General features: G+C 44.6%; 2 protein-coding genes across 3 annotated transcripts; both read right to left on the bottom strand.

The window, feature by feature from the left end:
• Positions 1 to 89: 89 nt before the first annotated feature.
• Positions 90 to 14,675, bottom strand: LOC118367884 (keratin-associated protein 10-6-like). Of its 2 annotated transcripts, XM_052494842.1 has the most exons (4): positions 14,404 to 14,675; positions 7,202 to 8,167; positions 6,822 to 6,988; positions 90 to 6,529 (listed from the first exon to the last, which is right to left on the bottom strand). In XM_052494842.1, exon 4 carries the CDS (start codon positions 3,739 to 3,741, stop codon positions 2,101 to 2,103), a length of 1,641 nt encoding a protein of 546 aa, XP_052350802.1. In that variant the 5' UTR covers positions 3,742 to 6,529; positions 6,822 to 6,988; positions 7,202 to 8,167; positions 14,404 to 14,675; the 3' UTR covers positions 90 to 2,100. The 2 variants fall into 2 exon arrangements, with proteins under 2 accessions (XP_052350802.1, XP_052350803.1); XM_052494843.1 differs by lacking the exon at positions 7,202 to 8,167 and having other exon boundaries at positions 14,404 to 14,673.
• Positions 14,676 to 16,067: 1,392 nt separating this feature from the next.
• LOC127905963 (zinc finger protein 37 homolog) lies at positions 16,068 to 19,924 on the bottom strand. The gene is made up of 2 exons (XM_035751599.2): positions 17,903 to 19,924; positions 16,068 to 17,737 (listed from the first exon to the last, which is right to left on the bottom strand). The coding sequence occupies exons 1-2, from the start codon at positions 18,096 to 18,098 to the stop codon at positions 16,590 to 16,592; spliced, it is 1,344 nt and encodes a 447-aa protein (XP_035607492.2). The 5' UTR covers positions 18,099 to 19,924; the 3' UTR covers positions 16,068 to 16,589.
• Positions 19,925 to 20,484: the final 560 nt, after the last annotated feature.

Below are 20,484 nucleotides of genomic sequence, written 5' to 3'. Positions count from 1 at the left end.
AAAAGACAGAAGATAAACTACATCATTTTTGGGGGGAAATATATGGGTCTCTGATGTGGTTGTGTACAGTATGTTCTCTCCTCTCTCTCTCTCTACACAAACACGTGCATCTCTGTCTTGGTGTTTATATAAAACACACATAGAACATACAGTACCAGTCAAAAGTTTGGACTTGCCTAATCATTCAAGGGTTTTTCTTTATTTTTACTATTTTCTACATTGTAGAATAATAATGAAGACATCAACACTATGAAATAACACATATGGAAACATGTAGTAACCAAAAAAGTGCTAAATGAATGACTAGGTGTGTTCAAACTTTATATCAAATTCCTCTCTTCTCCCTCACCCAACTGTCTCACTCCCTCCCTCCATCTCTCTCCTTCACTCTCCCTCCCTCTCTCCTCCTGCCCTCTTCCTCTCTCTCCTTCCCTCTCACCCCACCTTTCCCTTTCTCACTTCTCCTCTCATCTCTCATCTCTCCTTCACTCTCCCTTCCTCCCTCCCTCTCTCCTCCTGCCCTCTTCCTCCCTCCCTCCCTCTCTCCTCCTGCCCTCTTCCTCCCTCCCTCCCTCTCTCCTCCTGCCCTCTTCCTCTCCTCTCTCCTTCCCTCTCACCCCACCTTTCCCTTTCTCCCTCTCTCTTCCACTCTCCTCTCATCTTTCCTTCCCTCTCCCATCTCCCCTCTCATCTTTCCTTCCCTCTCCCATCTCCCCTCTCTCCTCTCTTCTATCCCTCCCTCTCTCCTTCTCATCTCTCCTACACTCTCCCCCTCTCCTCTCCCCCACCCTCTCTCCTTCCCTTTCCTCCCTCTCTCTGGGCGAGTGTAGCTAATAGTATACATATGTATGGGATGAGTGTGAGACATGAAAGTTGTGTAGCACCAGTGAGCACCATCCCTGTACAGCCAACATCCCAGACCACACTGAAAGAAAGAAGGAAACTGATAGGAGGAGCTGGAAGCATATGATTTATCGATGCAGTTAGAAGCTTAGGGCTGAATGTTTTTGTAGGCTAAATGTGACAAATGCCTCTGTGCTGTTAAGACTACATGCTCCTATACTTTGTATTAATATATGTTTCAACCACAAAGAGGCAACTTCATCCTCTTCATACAGTACATGTGATGGTGTGACTTACGAACCCTCTTTATACCAAGTGAAGTTAAAACCATCCAGTATTTACATGGTAATTGCATATGCAGCTGGACCGAACTGTTAACATGCTACGGTCTGACTGTTCACATAAAACTGTTTTACTTTGATCTCTATTTACAGATAGGAACTGACAGTGTGGGTCTTTGCCTTATAGTCTGTTTATAGTGCTGTATAGTCAGCCATGTTACCATTCAGAACAGCTACTGTACTCTGCATTAACCATAGGAATAACATGCATTCAACAAGAGTTCATTAGTAGTAAAGAAGTAAACAGAGGTATATTAGTGTCACAAGTGCTATTAGCCTTCTCCTGCCCTCATGTTGAGCTGAGATATTCCATGGTAAGTTGGTTGTGTGGCGTTTAAAGTCACCTTAGATAAGTATGTCGGCAGCATTCTGTATTGTAGCATCTACAGGACGATCCTGACATTCCATGCTGATGACATCACATCAGGGAGATATTCTTAGAGCCATCCTTCACCAGTGGGAGTGAGAAGGATGACGTCAAAGACATAGAAATAGGTTGCATAGAGTAAATAGATGTCATGGCCTGTCCATCATTGCAGCTTGGGTAACACACACAAGTTCTGCCAAACAAATTGTTACAGTGTAATTACCATTTTATCACGTAATATCTAAGAAAATTGTTATTTCTGTACCAGGCTTCCCTCGGCCTTCAATCAGGCAAGACGTTCTGTCAATGGTGCTGTCTGTTCTACCGGTAAGTGAACTACTTATGTGATCACAGAGCCATGGACTGACTGACAGGCTGCCTGGATTATATACTAATTGGAGTCACAGGCGTTTCAATGTTTCTTGTTTTTGCCAATCTGGTGAAGTATTCTCAGTGTCAGTCAAAGAGGGAGGGCTCAGGCTGCATGACACTGTAATCTAATAACTACTCCCTTAGTCGTAGGAAAACACACATATAAACCCTCACTCATTAACTCACACAAGCTGAGAAATATGCTGACATGGTGCTCCATGTAATTAAGAACACAGACGCACTTGCACGTGCGCACACATAAAAACACACACACACACAGAGCCCTGTGTCTGAGAGAACCCGGAAGGCGACCAACACTACCTCCCAGACCAGCGACAGACACACATACCAGCGACAGGCAAACAGACCAGCGACAGGCAGACATACCAGCGACAGGCAGACATACCAGCGACAGGCAAACAGACCAGCGACAGGCAGACATACCAGCGACAGGCAAACAGACCAGCGACAGGCAGACATACCAGCGACAGGCAAACAGACCAGCGACAGGCAGACATACCAGCGACAGGCAGACATACCAGCGACAGGCACACATACCAGCGACAGGCAAACAGACCAGCGACAGGCAGACATACCAGCGACAGGCAAACAGACCAGCGACAGGCAGACATACCAGCGACAGGCAGACATACCAGCGACAGGCAGACATACCAGCGACAGGCAGACATACCAGCGACAGGCAGACATACCAGCGACAGGCAGACATACCAGCGACAGGCACACATACCAGCGACAGGCAGACATACCAGCGACAGGCAGACATACCAGCGACAGGCAGACAGACCAGCGACAGGCAGACATTCCAGTGATAGGCATACATACCAGCGACAGGCAAACATACCAGCGACAGGCAGACAGATCAGCGACAGGCAGACAGATCAGTGACAGACACACATCAGCGACAGGCAGAGAGACCAGCGAGAGACACACATACCAGTGACAGGCAGACAGACCAGCGACAGGCAGAGAGACCAGCGACAGGCAGAGAGACCAGCGAGAGACACACATACCAGTGACAGGCAGAGAGACCAGCGACAGGCAGAGAGACCAGCGAGAGACACACATACCAGTGACAGGCAGACAGACCAGCGACAGGCACACATACCAGCAACAGGCAGACATACCAGCGACAGGCAGACAGACAGACCAGCGACAGACACATATACCCGCGACAGGCAGACAGACCAGCGACAGGCAGACAGACCAGCGACAGACACACAGAGCAGCGACAGGCAGACAGACCAGCGACAGGCAGAGAGACCAGCGACAGGCAGAGAGACCAGCGACAGGCAGAGAGACCAGCGACAGGCAGAGAGACCAGCGAGAGACACACATACCAGTGACAGGCAGAGAGACCAGCGACAGGCAGAGAGACCAGCGACAGGCAGAGAGACCAGCGAGAGACACACATACCAGTGACAGGCAGAGAGACCAGCGACAGGCAGAGAGACCAGCGAGAGACACACATACCAGTGACAGGCAGACAGACCAGCGACAGGCAGACAGACCAGCGACAGGCACACATACCAGCAACAGGCAGACATACCAGCGACAGGCAGACAGACAGACCAGCGACAGACACATATACCCGCGACAGGCAGACAGACCAGCGACAGGCAGACAGACCAGCGACAGACACACAGAGCAGCGACAGGCACACATACCAGCGACAGGCAGACATACCAGCGACAGGCAGACATACCAGCGACAGGCAGACAGACAGACCAGCGACAGACACATATACCCGCGACAGGCAGACATACCAGCAACAGGCAGACAGACCAGCGACAGACACATATACCAGCGACAGGCAGACAGACCAGCGACAGGCACACATACCAGCGACAGGCAGACAGACCAGTACAGGCAGACAGATCAGTGACAGACACACATATCAGCGACAGGCAGAGACCAGCGACAGGCACACATACCAGCGACAGGCAGACAGATCAGCGACAGACACACATTCCAGCGACAGACACACATTCCAGCGACAGACACACATAACAGCGACAGGCAGACAGACCAACAACAGACACACAGACCAGCGACAGGCAGACAGACACACATACTAGCAACAGGCAGACAGACCAGTGACAGACACACATACCAGCGACAGGCAGACAGACACACATACCAGCAACAGGCAGACAGACCAGTGACAGACACACATACCAGCGACAGGCAGACAGACACACATACCCGCGACAGACACATATACCAGCGACAGGCAGACAGACCAACGACACAGACAAACCAGTGAGCTGTCTTGACAGAGAAACCGCCTCACAGATACCAGTGCACATCGAGTTGACATGGAGCTGTGCAACAAGGTAAGAATCTGTGTCCCCCCTGCTGCCTCACTCTCCATTGAGTGTTAAGAACAAACATGCTCGGTCGGACCTTTTCAAATGTTCTGTTTGTAACCCTGGACTGATGTACATAATGCCAAAGTTGCTTTACTGTGATCAGTGTGATTTTGACGGTTGTATGAAGGGTATTATCTGTGTTACATCATTATGCTATGTGAAGGCTATAGTGTTACATCATAATAGAGCCTATATGAAGTCTTTATGTATGGTCTATGAAGTCTGTATGTATGCTCTATGAAGTCTGTTTGTATGCTCTATGAAGGCTATATGAAGTCTGTATGTATGGTCTATGAAGGCTATATGAAGTCTGTATGTATGGTCTATGAAGGTGATATGAAGTCTGTATGTATGGTCTATGAAGGCTATATGAAGTCTGTATGTATGCTATGTGAAGGCTATATTGAGTGTATTGTGTGTATTCTCCTCCCAGGGCTCAGTGGCAGATGGAGCTCTACTTCTCCTACATTGAGACCAGTTACAGCGTCTCTGGTGATGAGGTGTGCCCTCCTACTTGACCGCCATCACAGCCCTGGCTCTCCACTGTTTGCATTACTACAAATCAAAATCAAGTTTATTGGTTGCATCCACAGATTTGAATATGGTATCAAAGGTGCAGTGAAATGCTTGTGTTTTTGGCTCCCAACAGTGTAATTAAAAAAATATGTTTTAAACTATAGGATGCGAGTGTACAAAACATTAGTAACACCTGATCTTTCCATAGCAGACTGACCAGGTGAAAGCTATGATCCCTTATTGTCACTTGTTAAATCCACTTCAATCAGCGTAGATGAAGGGGAGGAGACAGGTTAAAGAAGCACTGCAACACTGGTGGGTTTTTCCCACTCAACAGTTTCCTGTGTGTATCAAGAATAGTCCACCACCTAATTGACATCGTGCCAACTGTGGGACACATTTGAGTCAACATGGGCCAGCATCCCTGTGAAACGCTTTGACATCTTGTGGAGTCCATGCCCCGACAAATTGAGGCCTGAGTGCAAAAGGGGGTGTAACACGAGAATGTACACTCAGCGTATATTCAGTGTGTTACAACAGTTAAGACATAGTCCTGTGTCTTGGTGAGCATTTAGAATTCAGATAGAAGGCCAGGATCACGCAACACTGCCAGAGAAGATAGACAATAGCAGGTAAATAAACATTTAATAAACATTTTATCAGCATGTATTTTTTGACAGTTGGATTGTCTGCAAAAGTGAAATCTTCTAGAATACAGTTGTGGGTTTTCTGCAGCTGTATAACAAAGGTAGAGAACTGGGTCGCAGATCGACTGTATGTGGCAAGTTAATGTGTTGACTGACCTGTGACTTCTTTTCACATAAAAGGGTTATAAGTTAATTGAAATACAATATCAAATCCATTACCTTCACAAAAAAGGTACAAAAATATAAAAGTAAAGTAAATAAAAATAACCATTGTTTTCAAACCACTCACTCGGCTTATAGGTCACTCAAAGTAAAATTCCATCTCATCACTACAGAATTAGGCCAACAGTTCATTTTTCAGCGCAAGCAGCTTGGGCTTCTGTTTTCCATCGTCGAGGTTCAGGAAGACTTTCTGCATGAACTCAGAGGTGCTGGCCAGGGCTTTGGGGTAGTTCAGATGGAGGGAGTAGAGTAGCCCAAAAACAACCACGAGAGCGTCTGCCCAGGGCTTTGGGGTAGTTCAGATGGAGGGAGTAGAGTAGCCCAAAAACAACCACGAGAGCGTCTGCGCGTCTGCCCAGGGCTTTGGGGTAGTTCAGATGGAGGGAGTAGAGTAGCCCAAAAACAACCACGAGAGCGTCTGCCCAGGGCTTTGGGGTAGTTCAGATGGAGGGAGTAGAGTAGCCCAAAAACAACCACGAGAGCGTCTGGCCAGGAGCGGGAGTTAGTCATGACGATTTTATCCTCAAGGACAATGGATACATGGGCCGGTCTGATGGGTATACCACCCACCACCTCATTGTGCTGGCCCACCACTGAGAGAATAGAAACTCCCTCCAGAATACCAGGGTTGCTGAGTTCTCCCACCGTAATGACAGAGGAAAAAACTAAGTTTAAAAAACACAATAGGAAAGAATGCGTTGATAATGGTACAGGCTGTAAAACCTCTCAGATGTTGAAGACATCAGAACTGTCCTCTCGTAACAACAAAGGGAGACCAGCCAGGACTGCAGAACGGGCCACGGTGATGTTATTTTCTCCCTGTGAAGTGAACTAAATAGAGCACATTTCACAATGTCATTTAGCATTTAAATAATCCAGCAAATTGAGCTCGTCAACCCCAACATAGGAGTAATCTAATCTGGTTCCATGTAGCACACAGGTGGTCAATCTTATGCACAAAAAGCAGGTGTGGGTGCAGGCTTTTGTTCCAACCAAGCAGGAAACAACGTCTTGGTTGAATATTCGTTGATCAAGTTGAATCAGGTGTGTCACTGCTTGGTTGAAACAAGAGTCTGCAACCACACCAAGATTGTCCATCCCTGATCAAGTGAATCCCACTGACCTGCTCGTTGTACACTCTCAGGATGCTTGAGAATTTCCTCCATGGGTGGTGGACTTCCCCTCCTTCTCCCTGAACAGGGTCAGCAGGCGGGGCGTGTGGTGGCCCAAGGCAGAGTAGAACGTCTGCTGCAGGCTCTGGTTGGTGATTCTCTGAAACTCAGCATGTACCTAAAGGAAAAGACAAAGCACACAGAACATCCCAATTTATGTCAGTCAGGCAAGTTGAGCCTGCCCTGAGAATGTTGTTACTGATAACCATGACTTGTGAGTACAACCAGAAGCCCATGTGACATGCATCAAAAAAGGTCTGAACTGCAATGGAAATGTAGATTGTTATGAGAACATGACTGGACAAAGACAACTTTTCTTAGTCTGCTTAACCTGAGCTTGAAGGAAGAGTGCTGGTCAGCGTGTTCTGAGATGCTCTACCGTGGGACTGGATTGAACTATTTCTTGGCGTCGGAGAGCAAATGTCTTCTGCATGTGTTGATTGATGAGTGGCAGGTCTCTGTTTTCTTTCATCATTTCGTGGACCATCTCCAGTCTCCGTTTCTCCAGGCTGGCCTCATCTTCTCCTTGAGGGAAGTTGGGCAGGAAGTTCACCTCTGCCCGGCGTGCTCGTTTAATGTTGCTCCGAGCATGCTCATTGTCAGGACAATGCTTGCTCCTCCTCCCCCCGTTCACAGCAACCTCTGGGAACCCAACACGGCGTAACTTCTGCCTGTAGTTTCCCATTTTGAATTTCAGGCTGTTCTTCCAGCCATCACAGCCTGTTTTTGAGCCAGGCTCTTTCAAACACGGGTGCTTGGTTACAAGGGCCTCAGCTGCCTTGGCAAACTGCCTGTCACTTGGGTACGCTTTGAAATTGAAGATTGTCCAAGCCATCCTATCAAGAATGTTGTGTTTTTGATCCCTTGTTATTTTCAGCACCGTTTCATGTCTCAGATATGCACAATTGCCCTCAGAGCAAACTCAACTTCCATCGAGAAAGTGGGTATGACAAATGCCTCAGGCCACCTGCCTAGCCACTCTGGTGGGGCGGCCTGTAACTCGGTGGCTGAGAGTCCGGTTAAACCGAGGTCTGTATCACATCGTATTCGCAAAACTTTCACCATAGCCCTAGGAGAAGGCAAGTCTTCAATGGCCTCTAAGTTGACAGCCTTTGAATGTGCTCTTCAACCTCACTGATCCAGTGGGTATCGTCTTCCTCTTTACATGGTGACACTGTGGGCTCTGGGTCCTCCTGTCTTAGATGGAGGCCCCACTCTTGAGTACATGACTGCTGCTGCTCTGGGGCAACCTGCACCAAAGTGATAGTAGCTTCAGCCTGCCGATGGAAGTCTGACACTGGAGGGAAGGAGAAACAATTGCACATGTAGATCTGTTAAAGTTGGAATCCGTTTTGGTAAAACTGCCACAAAAAAGATGTCACTTCCAACAACAAACAATGTTTTATTCCCTCAGACATCATTGCATGCATAATAGAACAGCACTCTATATAGCTACGACAATTGTTTTGTATTACTTTGCTCAGCCTGGTCTCAGACTAGACGTAACATAGTAAAAGTAAATACTGGATGCTCAAATGAGTAACATATTTTTATTTCACCTTTATTTAACCCGGTAGGCCAGTTGAGAACAAGTTCTCATTTTCAACTGCGACCTGGCCAACATATAGCAAAGCAGTGCGTCGCAAATAACAACACAGAGTTACACATGGAATAAACAAAGATAGTCAATAACACAATAGAAAAGTCTATATACATTGTGTGAAAATGAGGTAAGATAAGATTAGGGCGGTAAGGCAATAAATAGGTCGTAGTGGTGAAATAATTACAATTTAGAAATTAAACACTGGAGTGATAGATGTGCAGAAGATCAATGTGCAAGTAGAGATACTGGAGAGCAAAGGAGCAAAAAATATGGGTCTCAAGCTTTAGTGATTTTTGCAATTCGTTCCAGTCATTCCTCAGCAGAGAACTGGAAGGAAAGGCGGCCAGGGGAGGAATTGGCTTTGGGGGTGACCAGTGCCGCGATGGTGACCAGTGAGCTGACCATATGATTCCAAGATGGCGTAGCAGTCAGACGTCTTTGTCATCGTCTTTGTCGTGTCCCATGTATATATATTTTATCTTCGCATATATTTTTTATATTTTTCTAAACCTCAACTTCAAAATACTCTCCCGCAACCCGCCTCACCCAATGTGGTGTGGATTTGCTTTTTTCTAAAGTATTTTTCATTACTTCGGAATCGGGACCCCCAGCAGAAGCTAGCCTGCTGACTAGATTTGAGCTAGTAGTCAGCTAACCACTGCTAGCGGTCATCAGCTAACCTTTAGCTCTGAAAACTCTCGTCAGTTTGCACAACGCGATTCCAACCAGAGCATACCAGACCTATTTTCTCTCCATATCCCCGGATTCCCAGCGCAAGCTCTGAACATTTTCACTTGGATAATCGCAGCTAGCTAGCTGCAATCCGAGTGTCTACTCCTGTCTATTGTCTCTGTCCTGAAGCAAGCACCAATTAGCCAGGAGATAGCCCATGTTAGGTCCATCTCCCGGCTGGCTGAAGTTCCATCAGCCCCGCCGGTCCTTCACGACTGGACTACCGACGTAATCTGCCCGAGGGGGTTATTCAACTGGCCCCTCCGTCGCGACGTCCCCTGAATGCCCATCTACTAGCCTGCTAGCCGCAGCCCACTAGCTGTCTAGAGCATATAGGCTGTTAGCTGAATAGGTCCATCTGACAATTTCTTGGGCCACTATACCTCTTTTTGCCAATTGGACTGGTCCCCTTTACCACACGGAACCCTACTAATCCATCACGACTGGTCTACCAACATACGAGGAGGCTATAAACAGACTTCCTCCGACGCGACGTCCCTCTGAGGCCCTTCTGCTAGGTTGCTAGCCCCGGCCCGCTAGCTGTCTGAATCGCCGTGTCTCCAACCAGCCTCACTACTCACTGGACCCTTATGATCACTCGGCTACGCATTCCTCTCCTTAATGTCAATATGCCTTGTCCTTAGCTGTTCTGGTTAGTGATTGTCTTATTTCACTGTAGAGCCTCTGGCCCTGCTCAATATACCTTATCCAACCCTTTAGTTCCACCTCCCACACATGTGACGACATCACCTGGTTTAAATTATGTTTGTATAGACAATATCTCTCTCATCATCACTCAATGCCTAGGTTTACCTCCACTGTATTCAAATCCTACCATACCTTTGTTTGTACATTATGCCTTGAATCTATTATATCGCGCTAAGAAACCTGCTCCTTTTATTCCCTTTTCCGGATGTACTCGAAAACCAGTTCTTATAACCTTTAGTCACACCCTTATCCTACTCCTCCTCTGGTGATGTAGAGGTTAACTTCTTATGGCTGGGGGGCAGTATTGAGTAACTTGGATGAATAAGGTGCCTAAAGTAAACAGCCTGCTCCTCAAGTCTCAGTTGCTAATATATGCATATTATTAGTATTGGATAGAAAACAATCTAAAGTTTCTAATGATGTCTGTGAGTATAACAGAACTCATATGGCAGGTAAAATCCTGAGTTGAAATCAAAACAGGAAGTCAGAAATCTGAGCTTTGTATGTATTCACCAGAGTCCCCAATGAAATCCCCTTGAGATATTAATGATGTTCCACTGCCTAGGGGTTCCACTAGATATCAATAGAAATTATAATGATACTTCTATAGTGTTGTGGGAGTGAATGATAGCAGAATTAGTCAGGTGTCTGGCAGTCAGCCATTTTCTGATCATGCTTATTCCTCATGGTAGTCACTTGCGTTCCATTGCTCACGAAGACAAGGAGTACTCCGGTTGGAACTTTATTGAAGCTATATGTTAAAAACATCCTAATGATTGATTCTGTACTTAGTTTGAAATGTTTCTTCGGCCGGTAATATAACGTTTTGAAGTTTTTGTCCGATATAACTCTGACCAGAATTAGCATTTGGATATGTATATCAAACGTGCTAACAAAAGAAGGTATTTGGACATAAATAACAGAAATTTTCGAACAAAACAAACATATATTGTGGACCTGGGATTCCTGGAGTGCTTTCTGATGTCGATCATCAAAGGTAAGGGAATATTTATCATGTAATTTCTTGTTTATGTTGACGTCAACATGGCGGCCATTGTGACAAATATTTCTGAGCACCGTCTCAGGTTATTGCATGGCTGGCTTATTCCGTAAAGTAAAAAAAAAAATAATAATCAGACACAGCGGTTGCATTAAAGAGAAGTATATCTATAATTCCATGTGTATAACTTGTATTATTCATCTACATTTATGATGAGTATTTTTGTTGAATGATGTGGCTATGCAAAATCACTGGATGTTTTTGGAACTAGTGAATGTAACGCGCCAATGTAAACTCATATTTGGATAAATATGAACTTTATCAAACAAAACATACATGTATTGTGTAACATGAAGTCCTATTAGTGTCATCTGATGAAGATCATCAAAGGTTAGTGATTAATTTTATCTCTATTTTCTGCTTTTTGAAACTCCTCTCTTTGGCTGAAAAAAATGGCTCTGTTTTTCTGTGGCTATGTGGTGAACTAACATAATCCTTTGTGGTGCTTTTGCTGTAAAGCATATTTGAAATCGTACACTGTGGTGGGATTAGCAATGAGAATAGCTTTAAAATGGTATGAGATACATGTATGTTTGAGGAATGTTAATTATGGGATTTTTGATGTTTTGAAAATGGCGCCCTACACTTTGACTGGCTGTTGTAAAATCGCTCCCGTTAACGGGATTGCAGCCATAAGAAGTTAACCCAGGCCCTGCAGTGCCTAGCTCGACTCCTATTCCCCAAGTGCTCTCATTTGTTGACTTCTGTAACTGTAAAAGACTTGGTCATCCCCCTCTTCAAAAGGGGGAGACACTCGAGACGCAAACTGCTATAGACCTATATATATCCTACCCTGCCTTTCTAAGGTCTTCGAAAAGCCAAGTTCACAAACACATTACCGACCATTTCGAATCCCACCGTACTTTCTCCGCTATGCAATCTGGTCTCTATGGGGGTGCCACAGGGTTCAATTCTCAGGCCGACCATCTTCTCTGTATACATCAATGATGTCGCTCTTGCTGCTGGTGATTCCATGATCCACAATTACGCAGACGACACCATTCTGTATACTTCTGTCCCTTCTTTGGACACTGTGTTAACTATCCTCCAGACAAGCTTCAATGCCATGCAACTCTCCTTATGTGGCCTCCAACTGCAAGTAAAACTAAATGCATGCTCAACCGATCGCTGCCCGCACCTGCCCGCCCGTCCAGCATCACTGCTCTGGACGGTTCTGACTTAGAATATGTGGACAACTACAAATACCTAGATGTCTGGTTTGACTGTAAACTCTCCTTCCAGACATCTCCAATCAAAAATTAAATCTAGAATTGGCTTCCTATTTCACAACAAAGCATTTTTCACTCATGCTGCCAAACATACCCTTGTAAAACTGATCATCGATGATATAATTTATAACATAGCCTCCAATACTCTACTCAACAAATTGGATGCAGTCTATCACAGTGCCATCCGTTTTGTCACCAAAGCCCCATATACTAACCACCACTGCAACCTGTATGTTCTCGTTGGCTGGCCCTCGCCTCATATTCGTCGCCAAACCCACTGGCTCCAGGTCATCTACAAGTCGTTGCTAGGTAAAGTCACGCCTTATCTCAGCTCACTGGTCTCCATTGTAGCACCCAGCCGCAGCACGCACTCCAGAAGGTATATCTCACTGGTGACCCCCAAAGCCAATTCCTCCTTTGGCCACCTTTCCTTCCAGTTCTCTGCTGCCAATGACTGGAACGAACTGCAAAAAAATCACTGAAGCTGGAGACGCATATCTCCCTCCCTAGCTTTAAGCACCATCTGTCAGAGCAGCTCATAGCCCATCCAACTACCTCATCCACATACTGTATTTATCTTTGTCCTTTGCACCCCAGTATCTCTACTTGCACATTCCTCTTCTGCACATCTACCATTCCAGTGTTTAATTGCTACGTTGTAATTACTTCGCCACCATGGCCTATTTATTGCCTTACCTCCCTTACCTTACCTCATTTGCACACAATGTATATATACTTTTTCTACTGTATTATTGACTGTATGTTTGTTTATTCCATGTGTAACTCTGTGTTGTTGTATGTGTCACACTGCTTTGCTTTATCTTGACCAGGTCGCAGTTGTAAATGAGAACTTGTTCTCAACTAGGCTACCTGCTTAAATAAAGCTGAACATGTTTTTTTATTTAAATAAGGCGGCACTTTCCCTAGCAAAGACTTATAGATGACCTGGAGCCAGTGGGTTTGGCGACAAATATGAAGCGAGGGCCAGCCAATGAGAGCATACAGGTCGTAGTGGTGGGTAGTATATGGGGCTTTGGTGACAAAACAGATGGCACTGTGATAGCAAATTGGATGCAGTCTGAGTAGAGTGTTGGAGGCTATGTTATAAATGACATCGCAGAAGTCAAGGATCGGTCGGATAGTCCGATTTCCGAGGGTATGTTTGGCAGCATGAGTGAAGGATGCTTTGTTGCAAAATAGGAAGCCGATTCTAGATTGAACTGCCAGAGGTCCGGACAACAGGCCCTCCGATTTGACTTACTGAACTCTATCTGAGAAGTAGTTGGTGAAGCAGGCGAGGCAGGTATTTGAGAAACCAAGGCTGTTGAGTCTGCCGATAAGAATGTGTTGATTGACAGAGTCGAAAGTCATGGCCAGGTCGATGAATACAGCTGTACAGTATCACGTCGTATATGTTAAGTTTGGTATGGTTGCATAAGACAGGTTACTTAAGGCAAAAAAACGAAAGGAGGGTGATTGGTCGGGGTGGATGGATGGGCGTATATTGCGAACATCTAGTAACCCAAAGAGTGTGTTCTAATCACAGACAAGTGTGTTCTAATCTCATCACAGACAACTTCAGCATTTTAGCAACTTTTCAACTACTCACTACTTTTTTGCTACTTTGCAATTATGTAGCTAACACTTCCCCTAACCTTAACCCTTTAGCCTAACTATTAACCCTAGCCCATATCCTAGCTAATGTAGCCAGCTAGCTAAAAATGTGTGTTAGCCACCTAGCTAACTTTAGCCACAACAAATTGTAATGTACATTTAGCAAATTCCCAACATATCACAAATTGTAATTCGTAACATATACAAAATGGATTATGGACATCCACAAATTAATACATGCCATATAAATCGTAACATTGATTAAATGGAATGTTACTGAGTTACGTACAGAATAATACACAATGTTGAGACCAGGTTGCGCATCTCCTCCTTTTTAAAAGCAAAACAGGAACAAATGCAGTGGCGCTGCTTCACACTACAGATCTCAGCTTTAAGGCCAGTTCCCCGGACTTCACTATCAATTAGGGTTTTGTAACTGGTACTTTCAATGAAGATTGCTATTGACAAACATTTTGAGTCTGGGCAGAAAGCTTGCTAACATTATTAGATAGACACAAAAGGGGAGGGGTAACTACACGGGTATGTGGTTAGACGCTACAAACAATTAACTGCATGAAGCTACATACCTCCTCTATGCAACATCAACAGCCCACGAAGACGTTCGTTCTCCTCTTTCGTACGAAAAAAGTCTACCTGGTACTCTGCTATCGTTTTTTCAACGACCCCAAATATCTCCTCAGCAGCCGCTGTTAATTTCTGGTTGAGAAACTCTCTCAACAACTCTATTTTAGACATTTTTATTGTTTATTTGTCTCCATACAAAATTAGCCTGCACTTCTGCAGAAGATAAACACAGAAGCGCATGCCCCTCTGTGTAGTGCATAATTTGTGATGCCCATCGCCCTCTGCTGGAGTGGAGTGCGACATCGTATTCTTCTTCTTCTATAATATCATGGCGGTCCGCAAACAAAAGTTTAAAGTGCATATGTCGCTATCTACTGTGCTGGAGAATGCGATCAATCATGGTATGCCTAATTCTGTACTACCAAGCAAATTAAATAAAACAAAAAATCCCTACTAACTTCTACCCCCCATTTCTGGTTTCCACAACCTGAGTCGTGTTGATAACCTTACCAATGAAAGCTATGAAGTTAAATGTATTCACTATCAAAGTGTTCTTTGACACAGCACATTTATGAGCACAAGATTTCTGAACAGGTCTCGAAACCATGCCAGGTCCAGTAGAACCAACCCGACATTAGGTCCACTTAGAACAGTAGCGGCCATGGAAGCGCCATCATTCCGCACTGTAGTTCCACTAATCTGTCCTACAGCCTCTGCATACGATACATCATGACTGATTATATACCTCTGAGCCTCTCTCTGCACCTGGGATCCACCAAATGCTGCACCATGCCTAATCTGGCTAATCTTGACTTCAACCATCTCTTTCTCTACTGCATTGGTTAGTTGGATAGGGTGTAAATGAGGCCCTGTGGTCTCATGAAACATCATCACCACTTTCCACTCCCACACATTGTTACTCTTGCTTCTTACCTTGGCCCTCTATATGCTTTCTTTACTAGACCATCCACTACTTTCAGTGTCATTATCTTTATTCTTCCTATGTCTTTCCACTACCAACCATTCCATGACCCTCATCCTCCTGCTCCAGACCATCAGAACTGACACCCATTCTGTTTGCATTCCAGCACAGCTGTTGCTTCTCCAACCTTTTCTCCATTTCATCCACACTACTCGCCTCCATTTCGACTGTCAGACTTCCAAACTTCTCACGCGTCAGCAACTCATTCACCCAGTTGCCTCCACAGTTCTCCAGGCACAAAGTCATCCAAACAAACCTCAAATCTTGTGCATCACAACACAACCTCCAAGCAAGCGCTTCCTCCTCCAGCTGACCAAACTCCTCTTGGGACGTCCCTACACCATGGAAGTTCTTTGTTTCGTGCAACAGGGTCTGTGTCCACACCATTATAACTCACTAAATGATTAGTGTGTAGATGCAGCCATTTGATATACTGGTGTGAACACAGACCCTGTCTAATTCAGTAAATGATGTGTGTACATGCAGCCATTTTGATAGAGAGCTCAGAGATATTTCCACTGCCTTTACAGAGAATTAAAATGGATTTTATTTAAAGATTGGAGCCTGTGCCCTTTTCCTAACACTTGTATTGATTTCATCAGATAATGGTTGCATGGTTGGTGTTCCCAACATGATTCTGCAACGCTGCCAGAGAAAAGCAAAGCTGGAAAAAAGACAATTCAATTAACACATTATCAGCCATTTATTCTGTAGTACTTAATGTATGTCTGGGAATGTACAATATCTGGATTGGTTGAAAGAAGCAGCTCTCATTTCAGGTGGTATATTTAGATCCCATTGAACATAGCATAACTGTATCATACCAATTCTCTATACATGTAAATACACATTACATTTATTTTTTTCCCCCTTGGTGGATTTTGGATTTAGGCTCAGAGGTAAGTACGACATTTGGTGTACGGAAGATCTTGACACATTAAACAGAAGGGAACAAACATTCTGAAAACTAGGCTGTTTGCAACATCAGGGCAGATATATAGTGACATATTACTCTCAAGACCAATGCAAGGTTTATATACAGACAGAACAGTGGATCACATCATGTCCTCTGTGACATCCTATAACTAATGAGCAGGGACTCCTGTTGCTCAGAAACCCACTAACTGCTCTCTGTTAGAACATGATATTAATCAGAGAGCAGTGTCCTGAGGAGGGCTATGTCCTGATTCTCCTCTCACATGTCTCTCAGTCTGCTGTCTGATTCTCTCCCCACACACAGGGAACAGTCATGTGTTCACCTCTTTGTAAACCCTCTTCACGTGGCTCTGTATGGTCTGAAACCATTGTGGCATTGGCCACGTTCAAGACACCTATATGTTTGTGAGCTGTCTCATGCTTCTTCAACATACTTGATGTGGTAAAGCATTTTCTACACACAGGACACATGTATGGCTTCTCCCCTGTGTGAGTCCTCATGTGCACTATCAGAGATGTATTCTGGCTGAAACATTTGCCACAATCCTGGCATTGATGTGGTTTCTCCCCTGTGTGGCTCCTCATATGTAAGTTTAGGTGTCCACGCTGAGTAAATCCTTTGCCACAATCTTGACAGTGAAACGGCTTCTCCCCTGTATGACTCCTCAAATGCCTTTTCAGGAAAGTATCCCAAGCAAAATATTTACCACAAATATGACAACACTTTGCTCCGATGTGAGTTTGTAGGTGATCCATCATACTTTCTGTAGACTGACAGAATTTTCCACACACACCACAAAGATGTTCTTTATCCTGTGTGTGCGCTTGCACATGATTTAATAAAGACGCCATGGAGTCAAATTGCTTTCCACATACCTTACAACTAGGAGCAGCATCCCAGCTTACACTGGGTCTCGAGTGTGATTTTAGATGGTTCAATTTCCTGTCCTTAACACTATGAGAACTTTGTCCTTTTACGGTCTTTGTTCTCTTTGATTTGAGTGGCTTTAACATTAGACCTGACAGAGGTCCTCCACACTCCATCCTGTCAATATGTCCTCTGTTTTCACTCTGAGCTGCAGAACACTCTGTATCTACTGCAGAGAAGGGCTGAGGCTCTCTGGTTGGTTCTGATACACCATAGTCTTCTACATAAGGTTCTGTTTTGATCTGTTCAGTTGAGGTGCTGGGTAGAGAATATCTCTCTCCATGTGAGGACTGAGTTGGGTCCTGATAATAGCCACTTGATACACAGCCGTAAGAATTGATAAACTCATTGAAATGATTCTCTTCCTCCTGACTGGTTCTTGGTTCACCCTGTTCATCTTTCATCCGTGTGGGTTCTGGGTCCTTCCGCCCCAGACTGGGGCTCCACTCCTGCTGCTCATCAGACACGGCGACAGTGAGCTGCTGGAGGTCTGGAGATAATGGAGAAAAAAAAGAAAAGAATACTGACTTGAGACATAGCTAGGATTACAATGATTATCTTTTTACAGACCTTGGTTTTGTAAATAGACCCTACAAAATTAAATTGAAAGCTAATCGTAACTCATATGAAATTAACGTTATTAAAACAAACACACCTGCTCGTCTATGTAACTTGATCTGTGGCTTAGAACGAATATCCAGCATGCTCCGTAGACGCCTGTTCTCCTCCTTTGTGTGAGAAACCTCTTCCTGGTACTCTGTTATCGTTTCTTCAACGACACCAAATATCTCTTCCGCTGCAGCTATCAATTTCTGGTTGAGAAACACTCTCAAGAAATCAATTTTAGACATGTTTTAATTAGGAAAGCTGTCAGCCAGCTAGCTACCAACGTAAACAAAGTCAAGAAGACAAAGAGCGCTGTCAGTATTCGTGCGTGCACGGCATAGTACATTTTGCATTGTCGCCCCCTGCTGTAGCGGAAGACAGGTCCTCGCAATCCTACAGATTGGATAAATATTTCCCAATCTATTATTGGAGGTCCTCCAGTGTCTGTATATTGTTATTCTAGCCCAGCACATAGACCTACATGTAGTAGACTGCAGAGCTGGTGGCGCTGCTACAGCACTACTGGTGCAAATCTGAAGTTTAGATCAATCATTGCCTCCCTAGATCACTAAAGTGCACCAAAAATAGAATACACCATACTGCTATCACTAATCCAATATTGTCATGCCTGCAATTAATTAAAGGAAGAGGAGATTAATGTACCATGCCTTCAGAAAGTATTCATACCCCTTGACTAATTCCACATTTTGTTGTTAGCCTGAATTCAAAATGTATTACATTTTTTAAATACATTTATTATCTCACCCATCTACACACAGTACCTCATAATGACAAAGTGAAAATGTGTTTTTAGAAATACATAAATATATAATTTAAATAAGTATTCACACCACTGAGTCAATACGTTGTAAGCACCTTTGGAGGCGATTACAGCTTTTTTGGCTTTGGGGAGTTTCTCAAGCTCTGTTAAGTTCGATAGGGAGCGGAGATGAACAGCAATCTTCAATTCTTTCCACAGATTTTCAATGGGATTCAAGTTTGGGCTTCGGCTGGGTGACTCAATAACTTTTATTGTTCTGAAGCCATTCCAATGTTGTTTTGGCTGTATGCTTAGGTTCACTGTCCTGTTGGAATGCAAATCTCACCCCAGTCCAAGGTCATTTGCACTCTGATCAGGTTCTCAAGTATTTGCCTCTATTCATTGTTCCCTCTATCCTTAACAGTCTTCCAGTCGCTGCTCCTGAAAAGCAGCACCATAGCATGATGCTGAATTCCACCATGCTTCACGGTAGGGATGGTTTTTGACAGGTGATAAGCTGTGTCTGGTTTTCTCCAGACAAAGCACTTTGCATTCAGGCCAAAGTGTTCAATTTGTCTCATCAGACCACAATTGTTTGCCTTATGATCTCAGTCTGTCACATGCCTTCTTGCAAACTCCAGGCATGCTGTCCTGTGCCTTTTTCTCAGGAGTGGCTATCATCTGGCCACTCTCCCATAAATCCCAGATTGGTGAAGTACTGTAGAGACTTTCTGGCAGGTTCTCCCATCACAGCCAAGGAACTCGGGAGTGTTCATTGCATTCTTGGTCACCTCCCTGACCAAGGTCCTTCTTGCCTGGTTGCGCAGTTTGGTTGGACGGCAAGCTCGAGGCAGAGTCTGGGTCGTTCCATATTTTTTCAATTTCCCAACGATGGAGACCACTGAGCTCTGGGAAACTTTCAACACTCTAGACATTGTTCTATACCCTTCCCCAGCTATATGCCTCATCACAATTTTATCTCAGATCTAGAGAGTTTCTTGGACTTCATGGTATAGATTCTGCTCTGACATGCACTTCTACTTAAAGTTTTTATTGGCGAATCGCAACCAACTGGCAGGTGCATACACTACCACCTACTGTTCTGGAGTGTGAGGCCGGTCACGACCTATCTATACCACTATATTCTCTCAACTAACCCTCCTACTGTTCTGGAGTGTGAGGCCGGTCACGACCTATATATACACACACCACTATATTCTCTCAACTAACCCTCCTACTGTTCTGGAGTGTGAGGCCGGTCACAACCTATATATACACACACCACTATATTCTCTCAACTAACCCTCCTACTGTTCTGGAGTGTGAGGCCAGTCACAACCTATATATACACACCACTATATTCTCTCAACTAACCCTCCTACTGTTCTGGAGTGTGAGACCAGTCACAACCTATATATACACACCACTATATTCTCTCAACTAACCCTCCTACTGTTCTGGAGTGTGAGACCAGTCACAACCTATATATACACACACCACTATATTCTCTCAACTAACCCTCCTACTGTTCTGGAGTGTGAGGCCAGTCACAACCTATATATATACACACCACTATATTCTCTCAACTAACCCTCCTACTGTTCTGGAGTGTGAGGCCGGTCACGACCTATATATACACACCACTATATTCTCTCAACTAACCCTCCTACTGTTCTGGAGTGTGAGGCCGGTCATGACCTATCTATACCACTATATTCTCTCAACTAACCCTCCTACTATTCTGGAGTGTGAGGCCAGTCACAACCTATATATACACACACCACTATATTCTCTCAACTAACCCTCCTACTGTTCTGGAGTGTGAGGCCGGTCACGACCTATATATACACACACCACTATATTCTCTCAAC

This window comes from Oncorhynchus keta, chromosome 34, assembly GCF_023373465.1.
Source record: "Oncorhynchus keta strain PuntledgeMale-10-30-2019 chromosome 34, Oket_V2, whole genome shotgun sequence".
In the NCBI taxonomy this organism is placed as follows: Eukaryota; Metazoa; Chordata; class Actinopteri; order Salmoniformes; family Salmonidae; genus Oncorhynchus; species Oncorhynchus keta.
The sequence above is the reverse complement of the archived record's forward strand: the minus strand, read 5'-3'. Positions and strand labels throughout refer to the sequence as shown.